Source organism: Elephantulus edwardii, unplaced genomic scaffold, assembly GCF_000299155.1.
Source record: "Elephantulus edwardii isolate Elephantulus edwardi_28Jun2011 unplaced genomic scaffold, EleEdw1.0 scaffold00080, whole genome shotgun sequence".
NCBI classification, from domain to species: domain Eukaryota; kingdom Metazoa; phylum Chordata; class Mammalia; order Macroscelidea; family Macroscelididae; genus Elephantulus; species Elephantulus edwardii.
The window spans coordinates 5,059,340-5,072,588 of NW_006399830.1; the positions used below are offsets into that span (position 1 = coordinate 5,059,340).

The window sequence follows — 13,249 nt, forward strand, 5'->3', positions numbered from 1 at the left end:
ATGCTCTGCCGGGGAAGGAGGGACAATCTCCTCCTGTACCAGTCAGATCTGATTTGACGGTACACTCACACAAAAATAATAAAAATTAAAAAAAACTATTAAAAAATTATAAACTACTTGCGCATTGCCATCCAGTTGGGCTGACCCATAGCTGACCTCTCCCAGCTGGTTTCCGGAGGCTGTAAATAGCACAGGAGGAGATTGCCCCTCTTCGCCATCTGCTAACTAAAAAGCTGATGGTTCAAATCCACCACCTGATCCATGAAAGAAAGATGGTCAGTCTCCTGCACAGATGTACAGCCCAGGAAGCCCAGTGGAGGATCGCTATTAGTCCTGATGAGTTGGTTTCCTGTTCAGAAGACTCCAGATTAACTCTGCAACAAACCAGAACAGCAGATCGAATGTAGAAAGAGGGCTTGCAGGTGTGCAGGTGCTGGCCTAGGTGAACCTCAGTATGCCAGATACAGGTCCTGGTCCCCAAGTCTCAGTGCTTCTTTCTAGTATTGGGGGGTTTCACCTTAGAATGCTTCATCTGACATACTTTGGACATGTTGCAAGGAGGGACCAGTCCTTGGAGAGGGACATCGTGCTTGGGAGGGTGGAGGGACAGCGCAAAAGAGCAAGACTCTTGATGAGATGGACTGATTCAGTGACTGGGGTAATGAGGGTAGGTGTGTCAGAGACAATAAAGTTGGTACGGGATAGAGCATGTTTCAGGGCTCTTGTGCATAGGGTCGCTATGAGTCGCAGGCAACTCCAGAGTACATAACAACAACTACCTTAGGATGGTCATTATGTGTCTTACTTGGAATTCAAGGGCTTCATCTGGCCACTTGGGCGAAGGCAGACCCAGTTTAGATATCTCACCTGTCACAGGTTTCGCCTTGGAGATGTTCAGGGAGGCAGGTCTGTGTGCATCTTCTCGCTCTGTCCCATTAGGTGTGGAACTTTGGCCCAATTACCTAGCCTTTCTCCTGTCTCCATCGTTTGTGTGAGGTGACAGGGAGTTGATGCCTACCTAATGGAATTTTGTACCAAGATTGAACTGAGGCAGTGGATCAGGTGCCTGATACTTCTCATTAGTCAGAGGGTGATTGCTGTCACTGTCAGGTGGGTAACATGCTGACGTCATAACGAATTTGAAGGGACCCACGTGTCACACAAAAAGCATGAACATCCAGTCATCACGCTTATGAACTGAAACAGGATCCACTGCTTATTTTTGAAAGACCTTCCAAACCACTTTGCTCTGGAGCATTAAAATCTTCCATTAAATATATATGTTTTGGAATTAAAGCAGTCATCTCCCAGAACTTGTCAGGCAGTACCTTTTAGGAAAGGCCTGGTGAGCTACTTGTAAAAGCAGCCACACACCCACACACTCTCATGCACACCCCCACACCTATACACACTCTCATGCACACACATACATCTCCATACCCCACATTGGTCCTTTCCCATCCAGGGCCTAGGCATGCAAACCTCCCTTCATAACTGAGGGCAGAGAGGACCCTGGGTTACGATGCTGTCACCCAGCACAGGTTTCAGTTAGAGGAGAGAAAAAAAAACCCAAACAATTGGAGAATTCAAAATTTTGAGGGAATGATATGTGGAACAAATGTATTCTTTGTAGGGGAGAAAGAGGCCACAGCTCCATGTAGAAGATTCTAATCCCTGCTGGGTGATTCTGGACAGTTTCTCACATCTTTTTATTTTATTTTTTTATTTTTAAAGCCAGTCAGATTCAGCAGTGGGGGTTGTATACCAACTTTAGTTGCACTAATGTTAATAGTTTCTGATAACCCACTACCATTGGACCAGCCAGTTTCTCACATCTTAATAAAATAAAATTACATGTTTGTCTTCCCCTAGAGGATCCCTGGTGATGCAATAGCTAAAACATTTGGCTCCTAAACAACAACAACAAATCAGTGGTGTGTGGACCCACCAGGCATCTAATCATCTCGGGAACGCTGTGGGACCCGCCGCTCTGTCCTGTAGGAAGCTGGGAGTGGAGTCTCTGTGATGACAATGGGCAGGACCTTGGTTTACAGCAATATCACTCTAGAGTACCCTGTAGGTAACCCACTCAAAGAACTTGATGCCATCAAGTCAGACCTGGCTCACAGCTGAGCCTCCCTTGGGTTTCCAAGTCTGTAAATCGCCTGGGAAGAGATTTCCCATCTTTCTCCCATAGAGCTGCTAGAGGACTCGAGCCAGAGACACACTGGCTTTGTGTTACACAGCTCCCTGCAAACTACTCGACTGCACCTTGACTCGTAGTGCTCTCATACACATACACACACACACCCCCCCTAGGAATTTCAGAAGCTGTAAATCCCATGGGAGGAGATAGCCCATCTTTCCACCACAGAACAGCTGTTGGATTCGAACTCTGTGCCTTTGGGTTGGCAGCGCAACCTCCTTACTACTAAATCATCAGACTAGACTGGCTTTCTGATTCAGACAGTCACCTCTTTGTATTGCTGATGTGCTTGAAATAAGACGGAGAGAAAGGAAGATGTGACAGTCTGTTTCAGTAACATGAACACGCTGCCTTCTAGTCCCTTCGAGCTCATAGCGACCCTCTGGAGGATTTCCGAGGCTGTAAATCCCAACAGGAGCATACTGTCGGTCTTTCTCGCTCAGGGCCCCTGGTAGATTTGAACCGCCAGACACAGCCTTTGAATTAGCTCAGCTCACTCCACCAGCAGGGCTTCCTGATCATGGCAGTCTTGGAGATCAGATGGTCATTCTGCGCCACACGTTGCCTTGATTTAAAATTGATGGCAACAGGTGCACATGAGGAAATGCTTATATAAAATTTTTAAACATAAGAACCTTTGAAATAATTCTTTATAGGTTTGTGTTGTTGTTGTTTTTTTTTAATCTAGTAAAACAGTAAAGATATGAAAGGCTTGTCTCTGTTCAGGTTTAAAAGCTACGTAGTTAGTTCAGTATAATGATTGCGGTTTAATTTGGTGTGATGAGTTCCTTAGGAATCTCCAATTTCAAGCAAAAACCGATCTGAGATCCAGTCTGCCGCTGCTGAGGTCAGGTGCCACTTAGCCAACACCTAAGAAGTCGGGTGAAATTGGACGCGCCCGCACAGTTTCCACCAGGGCTGCTAATTTAGTCACTGGAAAGACAATTACATAAGGTTTTGACTCATTTTCAGAAACTCACCCTTTCTTGTTGGCAAGTGATGGCGTTGTCTTCCTCAGGCATGCTACCTGCAGTGGCTGGAAATGGAGGCCCCCCTTCTGCTTTCCAGCATCCTAAATCGTCTCAGGCATTGGCTAAAAGCTCAGAGCAATGTACATCTTGCCTTGTGAACATGCCTCTCTATCAACCCACTGCCGTCTCAGTGGCTGGCTTTGGAATGTGTCAGCTGCTGAGGCTGTTGGCGTCCAGTGTGGGGGCCACAGGAGACATGCTGCTTGAGATTTGGAGGTTGGGAATGGAGCTGCAGTATTTTATGCTCAACTCAGAAGGTCTGTGAGGGGTGGTGGTTTCCCTCCTTTTGGCTAACCTGGTCCCAACCCCCCCATAATAAGTTTCAAAAAAGAGCATCTATTGCTGCTTTGCTGTGGGGAAGGCACCTTGGTGGTGCAGTGCTAACCGAAAGACCAGCGGTTCAATTCCACCAGTTGCTTTGAGAAGAAAAATGGGCGGTCTCCTCCTGGGAGGGTACACAGCCTCAGAAGCCTCAGTGGAGGGTCGCCATATACCCAAAGTCATGCAACAGCGGTGGGTGGGTTCTTGGTGTTCAGGTGAAAGTTTACAGAGCTAGTTTCCCATTCTGTTGGACAAGTCACACATATTTTGTTTCATGAAATGAATTGTAATCACCTCAGTGTAACAGCACTCTTCCCACTTCCTCCTTGTTCCCTCTTTCCATTTATCCTATTGTGCAATAGAGTTAATTCTACACCTGTGTTTCTCCAATCACTGCATGTCCCTAACTCTGAATCCTTTGAAAACTTTGGTGCTTGTTGACTCAAATATGAATCACCTCTGGTATTACTCAGAAGTTCTGGTAGTCTAGTCAGTATGGAGTTGCTCTGCCAGTTCACAGGTGGGGGTTTCAAATCCTCCAGCTGCTCTAAGGGAGAAACATGGCCTTCTACTTCTCTGCGATTTACAGCCCCTCAAAACCCGCCGGAGAGTCAGCTCCGAGTTGGTTTTGACTCGACAACACTGAGTTTTCTTTTTTTTTAAATTTTTTATATGATTTTATTATTTTTTGTGTGTGTCCCGTCAAATCAGATCTGACTGGTACAAGAGGAGATTGCCCCCCCTTCTCCAGCAGAGCATCTCCTGGATTCGAACTGCATATCTCTGGGATTGCAGTGCAGCTTTTTGCCACTAGGCCACCGGAGCTCCCCAACACTGAGTTTTCTGCCATTACTTGATATTCATTTTCACGTGATGTCTTTTCAAAACCCAGATAGTCCCTTCAGCCTCACTGTCAGCAGTAATATCAAAATCATGTGTTTGGGTTCATTTTCCTTTTACTAATGCATATGAAAATAAATGGAGAAAGAGGCTTACGGGATTTTTCCATACTTGTCCTTGGAAAACTCAAAATAGCTCTAATAAATTTTTTTTTAAGTATTTAAAAAAATGTTAACTCTTGTCCCTCTGCAGTCATCCTGAGCACCCTAGTAGGATATGCTCTGAACTTTGAACACCCACTTCACCATAATGCTCTTATATAAAGGAAATTCATGGGGTATGTAGACTAGAGAACTCACTGCTCCTATGAACTACCATAACCTCCACCATGATATCAGAGGGACTAGGTGGTGCACATTGTTCACTCAAGGTAAAACTCAGCAGGAAGGAGAGGCAGGAGAGAGGGTTAATGAAAACGAGAATCACAGGGAGGAGGTGGGAAGAGTGCTTCGCCACAGGGGGATTATAATACACACAAAGTGTGTCCAAATAGTTGACTGGGAAGCCAGTTTGCCCTATAACTTTCACAAAAAGCACAACAAAAGTGAAAAATGAAACAAAACAAAAACCACCCAAGGATTCACCCAAGTGGTCACTAAGGCATTTTGTGTGGGGAAAACAATGAGGGGGGGGGAGCATTTTGCAAGTTTGGGTGAGAAGCGGAAGCTTTTGTGTAAGCTCAGGGAGAATGTCTTACACCTGAGTGTCCTTCGCTCACAGGGTCAGCCAGCGGGGACAGCTTTCACCGGCCCCTGGACAGCAGCCTAATGAGAATGCCCTGGCTGGAGGCCCCCCAGCCCTGATGAAAACCTATAGCAGCACTCCTGGGGTTCACCTCAAATGTTAAGGTGATGTGGGTGCAGCTTAGTGGTGTCAGGTGAGTGCCAGGAAAGTGTGGGTGGGGACCAGGAGGGGAGGGGCCAGGGGGCTGGGGGAAAGCTGGCAAGTCTCTAAGAGCTTATTTTCCTAAGAAAGAAAAAAAAATCCTTGAAAATAAGTCAGTTTGTGTGAGCTAGGATAGCAGTGCAACCCTGTGTGGTGCAGACACATCATCTGCTCACAAGTTAGCGGTTCAAGACTAACCACAGGCTCTTCACGAGGAAGGCCTGGTGACCCAGGTTTGAAAATCCAGTCACTGAAAACCATTGTGGAGCCCAGATGATTCTGATACACCATGGTGGGGTCACAATGGGTCAGAGCGGACGGCCCACTGGCTAATTATCGCAGTTCTTCATCACTTAACAGCCCATTTAAGGGGCCCTGGTGGTGCAGGGAATTGAGCATTGCATCACTGATCTAAAGATTGAAGGTTCAAATCCACCAGCAGCTCCGTGGAAGACAGAGGAGACAGCCTGTTTCCGTGGAGACAGAGCTGTGGAAACCCTGTGAGGGGACAGGTTTGCTGCACCCCATGGGGTCATTGCAAGCCAAAATTGAGGCCACTGGCAGTGGGCCTGCTTGGCCTGGGTGAAGGCATCTGGAAGAGCCACCCGTGTTTTACTTTGCTGGATGGTGGGGCTAGCACGTGGCCGTGGGGCCAGAAGCTGCACCACCAGTATTTCAAATACCAGCAGGGCCACCCATGGCGTACAGGGTTCAGCACAGCTTCCAGGCTAAGACTAGGAAGAAAGGCCTGGTGATCTACTTAAAAAAAATAAGCCAGTGGAAATGTCATGAATCACAACAGTTTGTGGTACCGTGGGGGGAACATGAGCACCCCTGTTTAGGAAGACACTCTGAGTGCAGAGTGGCTGCAGCAGTGCAATGAAGGGTGCCCGTGAACATGACCTTGGCCCAGGATGGGGCAGCGTTCTCAGCTGAGGTCGCCATGAGTCGGAGCTGGCTCCTTGACACCAACGGCACCACCGTCCCCTGCTGGGTTGGTTTGCTCTTGTTTTGCTCAGCCCTCTCTCACAACAATCTAAAATCCAGCAGCAGGAAACACATTCATGAGGGGTTTTGAGAGCCAACACTCCCTTCATGTTAATCCCAGAGCCAGAGGATTTGCTGACAAAACCCTGTTGTGACTATGCTGTTCAATTGGTGACCTTGGGAAAAAACCCAAAACCCCAAACCTCCCGGTGACCAAGATGTCCCAGTGACCCTGTTCAGAAGGCACAGCCCCCAGGGGATTCACTGAGCGGCTGAAGACCTGACTTCCTCAGACAAGTCTTGGGTCCTCAAAGTGCTTTCTTTTCTTACCCCCGCCCCTAAAAGCTTTTCTGATGTTTAAAGAGCTCCAGTAGCATAGTATGTTATGTGTGCGCTGTTAACTCAAAGGTCAGAGGTTCAAATCCACCACTTGCTCCAAGGGAGAAAGATGGACAGTCTCCTCTCCAAAGACTTCCAGCCTCAGAAGTGTGACCGGAGTCACCAGGGATGGAGACCAGCTTGGTGGCAGAGGATGGCTTGCTGCAGTTTGAATGGAAATGTATGGAGCAAACGCATTTCCCGCTCCACAGTTGGTACACATTTTGCACCAAGATCCAGGTTGCAGTGCCCTCCCTGTAACAGCACTTTCCCCCTTCCTCCCTGGGTTTCCCATTTCCATTTGTCCCTCTTTCCCGCCCCTTCCTGCCTTTTAGCTTTGTTTTGTAGTGCTGTCTCCTCCAGTGCCTTTCATCCCTAAGCCTTTCTGAGAACAAATGCACACCCACACATCAGCAGAAGACGAGAAAGTGTCTTTATTGGGTGATTTTATAAGGGTCTGCTGAGGGCGTTCCCCACACCAAAAAGTCACTCAATGCCTGTCCTATCACGTCCCTCAAACACCGAGCCAATTGCAGGGGCTTGTCAGGGGGAATGAACAAATAATGCGGGATGGGGATGGGATTGTCCTATTCCTGGGACTTTGGAGGTCTTCCGGCTGTCTGCCTGGTCCCTCTCTGTGTGTTCTTTGCGTCCATAGACTGAGTTCTTTAAGAATGCACCATTTCCTGGAATTCTATGATAGAAGGGGAGAGAAGGGTCAGTGAAGATGGCTAAGTCCATCAAAGCCTGGCTGAGACCAGCTAGTGATGAGGTTTGAGAGAGGAGGGAAGTGAGTTGTTGATGGTAGGTTGGCAGGTGTGGTGCCCCCCAAATGCAAACCCACTACTGTGAGTCAGTTCTGACTCACAGAGACCCTTCCACCCACTGTGTGCAGGCATTCCTGACCCCTGTTGACACTCCACCAGGTTCTGAGGCTGCGGAGTATCTCATCTTTCTCCTGTGGAGCACCTGGTGGATTCAGACTGTCAGACTTTCAGGTAAGAGCACGCCTGTGCCACCAGGGATTTTGATAGAAAATCTTGGGACAAAGGAAAGAGTGGGTGCTGTTGATAAGAGGTCCTTTAGGGTCCTGTCCTGTGTAACCTGTCTAATTGTACAGACTTCATCAGCTTTGCAATATCCCACCCCACAGCCTTCCTGGACAGAGTAGGACTGCGCCACATGGCTTCCTGAGGGAGCTCTGGTGTCCTAGTGGTTAAGAAGCTGCACTGCGATTACAAAGGCATGTGGTTCAGATCCACTAGTCCAAGGGAGGATGGGCAGTGTTCTCCCATGCGATTTGCTGCCTCTGAAAACCCACTGGAGCGTCAGCTATGAGTCTGTTCTGCCTCAGTGGCGCACAACAACGATAATAATCTTTAGAGGAGCAAACCGTCTCCTCGTCTGTGGAGTGACCTTTCAGTTAGCACTCGAGCCTGTGACCACTGTGTGAGCATCACGAGAGACCACTGCCGTCCACGCTGTTCTGCTTCATCAGCTCGGGAGGACAGAGCTGAACTGCCGCAGAAGGTCTCTCTGCATTTTTATGGAAGCACACTGCCTCAGCGCTCTCCCAACGAGCAGTGTGTGGATTCGAACCATCAAGCTTTTAGTTCACAGTGAGTGCTTAACCACAGCACTCCCAGGGCTCCTCTTTGTTGCGGTTACAGGAAAGAAATCAGCCTCCCTTGTCTAAGCAATTCTGCAGCGTTCTATCTGTGGAAGTTTGTGCACCACCCACCAAGGAAGTTATGGTGGTATAACTTTGAATAACTTTTTCAAATAAGGATTCAAAGTGGCAGTTTTGAAATTCAAATTCGAGCCACCAGAAGGACAGCACATACATTTTCCTGAGTTGGCAGGTACACAGTAGCAAGAAAGCAGGTCAGCAACATAACAAAAGCAAATGAGAAAAATTCTACAGCACTGTGGGTGTGTTGAGATCTGAATGTAGGGCTGTGTCCACAGAAGACCCCAGGCAGTGGGGTAGACGTATTTGCTTCTGTCATTATCTGCTACCAGAGGGCCTCTTTGAAGTGCTAAAAAGCAAGGATGCCCCTTGAAAGACCAAGCTGCCTGACCAACCCCTGACCCACAACCAAATGGGTTGAAGAGCAGGGGGACTGTGGGGAGTGCACAGGGTTGGCAGGGTTTTGATCTGCTGTACGTGGGGTCGCTACCAGCTGGAGTTGATGCCACCGTCCTTAACAACATCTGCATGTGGAAGTTGGGCTCTAAAGGAGATAAGAAGGCTGTCTTTAGTTGCGCAGTTGGTGAAGGACACTGACTATGCCCTGGGTTTTCCAGAAGAACAGATAGGTCGGTCCTGGAGGAAGAGCAGCCCGAACGCTCCTCACAGGTGGAGATGGTGAAACTACAAACGTCAGGAGAGCCCCCTCCCTGGAGAAGGACACTGTTCTCGGTAACACAGGGTGGACAAGGAAGAGGAAAGCCCTCAGTGGGACGGGCTGACACAGGAGCTGCAGCTGCCGGCTTAAGCTCCGGAGAGGTTGTGAGGAGAGTGCAGGCCGGGGTAGGCTGGCTTCTAGTGCGCACGGGATCAGAACTGACTTGACTGCACCCAACAACACTGTCCGCTCGGGGCTAATGTGCAAGAGTGGTTTAAACCTTGAAAGCCTAGAGGTCTTCCTTCCTGCTCAGGTCAAGTTCAAGTGAGCCGTTGGCAGAAGACTAACTTGACAAAGTGCATCTTTCTCATATTTGGACGGGTGCCACTCCCCCTGGTGGAAATTCTTTGCAGTAGTTGGAAGGTGTCTCGAGATGTCTTGCTGATAATCAGAGGCCCAGCCAATTTCCTCCTCAAGTGAGGGACATTTTCGCTTGATTGAAAAATTTTTAGAAAAACTAGCTTCCATGGTACAACCAAGTTTCCTTGGTGGTGTAATAGGTAAAGCCTTTGCCTGCTAACTGAAGCCCACAAGCTGCTTGGAAGGAGAAAGCTGAGGCACTTGGTTTCCCTAAAGAGCTGTGGCCTTGGGAAGAGTGTGGGCGGTTCTACACAGCCCTGCAGGGTCTCTGAGAAGCAGAAGTGACTCAAGGCAGTGGGCTGGGCTGGGCTGGGCGGGACTCCCAGACATCATGCCAGAGTTCCTACACATGTCCCCTCTCCTCTAGTCTCATTGCTCACATGAGAAGACTGAGGCTCAGTCTTTAAGAAACAGGGTCTTCCCCTGGCTCTGTCTGATTTCCCAGCCTGGGCCCCACAGACCTGCATAGGCCTGTTGTGTCCTCCTCGGCTCTGCCTGGGGGTGGGCAGGACCTGCTGAGGCCTGCTGTATCCTCAGCTCTGCCCTGGGGGGGCGGTGCAGGGGGACCATACCTTCAGCCCCCATCTTTCCGTCTCCGTTGTTGTCCGCCGCGGCCATTAAGGACTTGGTTTCTGACTCGGTCAGTTCTCTAGCATCACCGTTAAACTTCTGGAGGAAATACCTGCAGGACAACAAAGGATGAGGAGTGGTGTCTGAAAAGCGGTGCATCTCACCGACTTTGCTTTATCAAGTAAACTGTTTGCAATAATCACTCAAGGTCTTAGCAAGCAAATGCGGAAACTTCTATCGTAGGAGCATTTTATTTGTGTTTTGTCCTCTCTCTCTCCCTCTCTCTCTCTCTCACACACACACACACACACACACACACACACACACAGGTTTTAAGTCAGTCCCAACTCCCAATAACCCTTCATCCATTTTCCGAGGCTGTAAATCTTTAGGAGAGGACACTGCCTATGTTTTTTCTGTGAAGTGCCTAGTAGATTTGAACCAGTGACCTTTCAGTTAGCAGTTCAACACTCTTTCATCAAGGCTCAAACAGAACACAAACAGAATAAAGACAAATTACTTCCAAATAAGGGACATTGTCACATGACATGTCCTTGGCAAGAGTACGTGGCAACAGTCCACTCTCTTTGACTTGGTAGCCCTAGATGACAGAGCAGAAATGCCCATGGGTAGTGGCATAGCTTGCAGGCTATCAGGCTGCTAATTGTGAAGCCAGTGGTTCAAATCTACCAGCCGGTCTTTGGGAGAAAGACTTAGAGCCTCAGAAATACAATGAAGGGCTGCTGTGGGTGGAACTGACCCAAGGGCAGCTGCTCCCTTTAGGAATCCTAGCAGGCTGCCCTGTCTTTCTCCCGAGGAGCCAATAGTGTGTTTGAACCATGGACTTGTGGGTTGGCAGCTGAGCACTTAGTCACTACACTGCTGGTTTGTCTGTGTGCTCACTTGCTTCTATGAAGTCCTTTTACCCACAGAACCCCCTCTAAAGCAGGACGGTTTACACCCACAGGCTCCAGCGCCCCAGGTCAGCGCTGTGCATGGGCAGGCATGCAGCCAGGCGATGCAGGGCCTTGGTTTTAATGAAGCTTTGCTGAGTGGCCTGTCAGGAGGCTGGCTGTTAAAGACATCCCGAGAAGGCCCTCCAGTCCACACGCCAGGTGGCCTAGGACCACACTTACTTAAGCTCAGCTTCCTCCACGTAGCCACTCTGGTCTTGGTCTATGAACTGAAAAAAATCCTTCAACTGGCTGGCCGACATCTTGGAGAGGCCTGATGTCTGGAAGAATTTTTTAGGCTCGAAAGTATCTGGGTCTGAAGAACAGAGAGTGGGTTATTCTTGAAACGCATTGGGCCAAAATGCTGAAAACACAGGACGTTAAAGATTCCTATTACAATGTTCTCAGGCCGCACAGAACCTCAGTTTCATTTACCAATAATTTATTATCATGATTTGGGTGAAAGTTCACAAAACAAATTGCTTTTCCATTCAACCGTTTCTACACATTTTCTCCCTTGACTTTAATGGCCATGCCCACAATGTGACAGCACTCTACTCATTTCCTCCCTGTGTTTCTTGCTTCCCTTCATCCTCTCCTGTCCCTGCCTTTGCGCTTTCACCCTGCACACATTGATCTCTTGCAGTTGGTGCCTCTAAGAAGTGTATTTCTCCCTGAAGTTATTGATCATCTTATTGGCCTGTCTCAGAGGGTCATTACCAGTCAGAACTGACTTGATGGCAGTGAGGTGTTTCTGTTCTGTCCTGTTTTTAATGGGCCTGTCCACAGTTTGTCTGAAAGTTGAGTCATGGGAGTGAGTTCAGTTCCAAGCTTGAAGAGTGATGTTTTGGGGGTATTTTTAAAGAAGACTGTGAACTGTGACTCATCCAAGATTCTCAGGCTCCCCAGGACCAGAGGGCCCTGTGACTCTGATAGCACGTCCTACCGGCTCCTTGTTCAATTTGTTCATGTTCTTTCAGTCTTACAAAGAATCCCTAGTGGCTTAATGATAGTTAAGTACTTGATTACTCACCCAAAGATGAGTGGTTTGACCTTACCAGTAGTTCTACAGGAGAGAGACCTGGCAGTCAGCTTCTGTAAAGATTAACCAAAAACCAGGCCCCACTCACACCAGCGAGTGCTTTCGCACTCCCAGTGGAGGACAGCCCCAAAGTGTTTCCAAGCCTGTGAATCTTTACGCTGACTGTCTCGTCTTTCTCCTGTGGAGCAGAGGGTGGATTTGAACCACTGACCTACTGCTTAGCAGCTAAGTACTCAACCAGTGCACTCGCAGGTCTCCCCGGGAAAATGACATCTTTGGAAACCCTTTGGACAGTTTCATTCTGCCCCATAGAGTCCCTGTGAGTTGGAAATAACTTGATAGTAACAGTGACAGAAATACAATCACACGCATGGGCCAGATGTCATTTAACGAACAACAGGGCTGTTCTCCAATACTGTGCCTTTCAGTAAAGTCACTTACTCAGTTCTGGTGCCACATGGAAGATGTAAACAGGTGAGAAGGTATGAACAGGTGAAAAGATGTGAACAGGTGAGAAGATGTGAACAGGTGAGAAGGTGTGGACAGGTGAGAAGGTGTGGACAGGTGAGAAGGTGTGGACAGGTGAGAAGGTGTGGACAGGTGAGAAGGTGGGCTCTCGCCTCCTTACCTTGGCACTCCTGCAGGGCTGCCTCTATGTCGTCAGGGCTGAGGACGTCTCTGATGCTCATGGTCCACCTGTCCACCCAACAGATGAGATGCGGTCAGCAGCAGCATGAGCACCCGCACCCAGAGGCCTCAGAAATCATGCATGGATTTGTCAAGAATTTTCCAAAACCATTAAGTACGGCTTTGTACTAAGTGATGGACAGATACACAAAATAAAAGCCAGACGCTGAAAAGACCCCAGGTCTTCTGAACACACTGAAAAAGCAGAAGTAAAGCATCCTACCCAAACGGCTACTCAGCTCTGTTTTCCGAAGAGAAAAGGATCTTTACATAATCACTTACATAGTCATCATAATTAAAAAACCAACAACCCAACCCCGTAGTCATCTACAAACTATTCACCAGTAAATCACATGACAAATGCCATCGTAGTTTTCTGCACCATCCAGAAAAACACACGGTTGCAAGTTCTACCTCGCCAATTCAAGGGTAACTGTGGCCGAGACACTATCTTCTGTCTGTCCTGGAGGATGGGAATCTGATAGAGGGAAAGCCCAAACTAGCAGAGATTAAAATCCCTC

At 48.3% G+C, this 13,249-nt stretch overlaps 1 protein-coding gene across 1 annotated transcript; it reads right to left on the bottom strand.

Moving 5' to 3' along the window:
• Nucleotides 1-7,376: 7,376 nt before the first annotated feature.
• Nucleotides 7,377-12,730, bottom strand: LOC102877537 (oncomodulin-like). Its single transcript, XM_006889630.1, has 4 exons — nucleotides 12,670-12,730; nucleotides 11,183-11,315; nucleotides 10,049-10,158; nucleotides 7,377-7,402 (listed from the first exon to the last, which is right to left on the bottom strand). The coding sequence occupies exons 1-4, from the start codon at nucleotides 12,728-12,730 to the stop codon at nucleotides 7,377-7,379; spliced, it is 330 nt and encodes a 109-aa protein (XP_006889692.1).
• Between the last annotated feature and the right edge of the window lie 519 nt (nucleotides 12,731-13,249).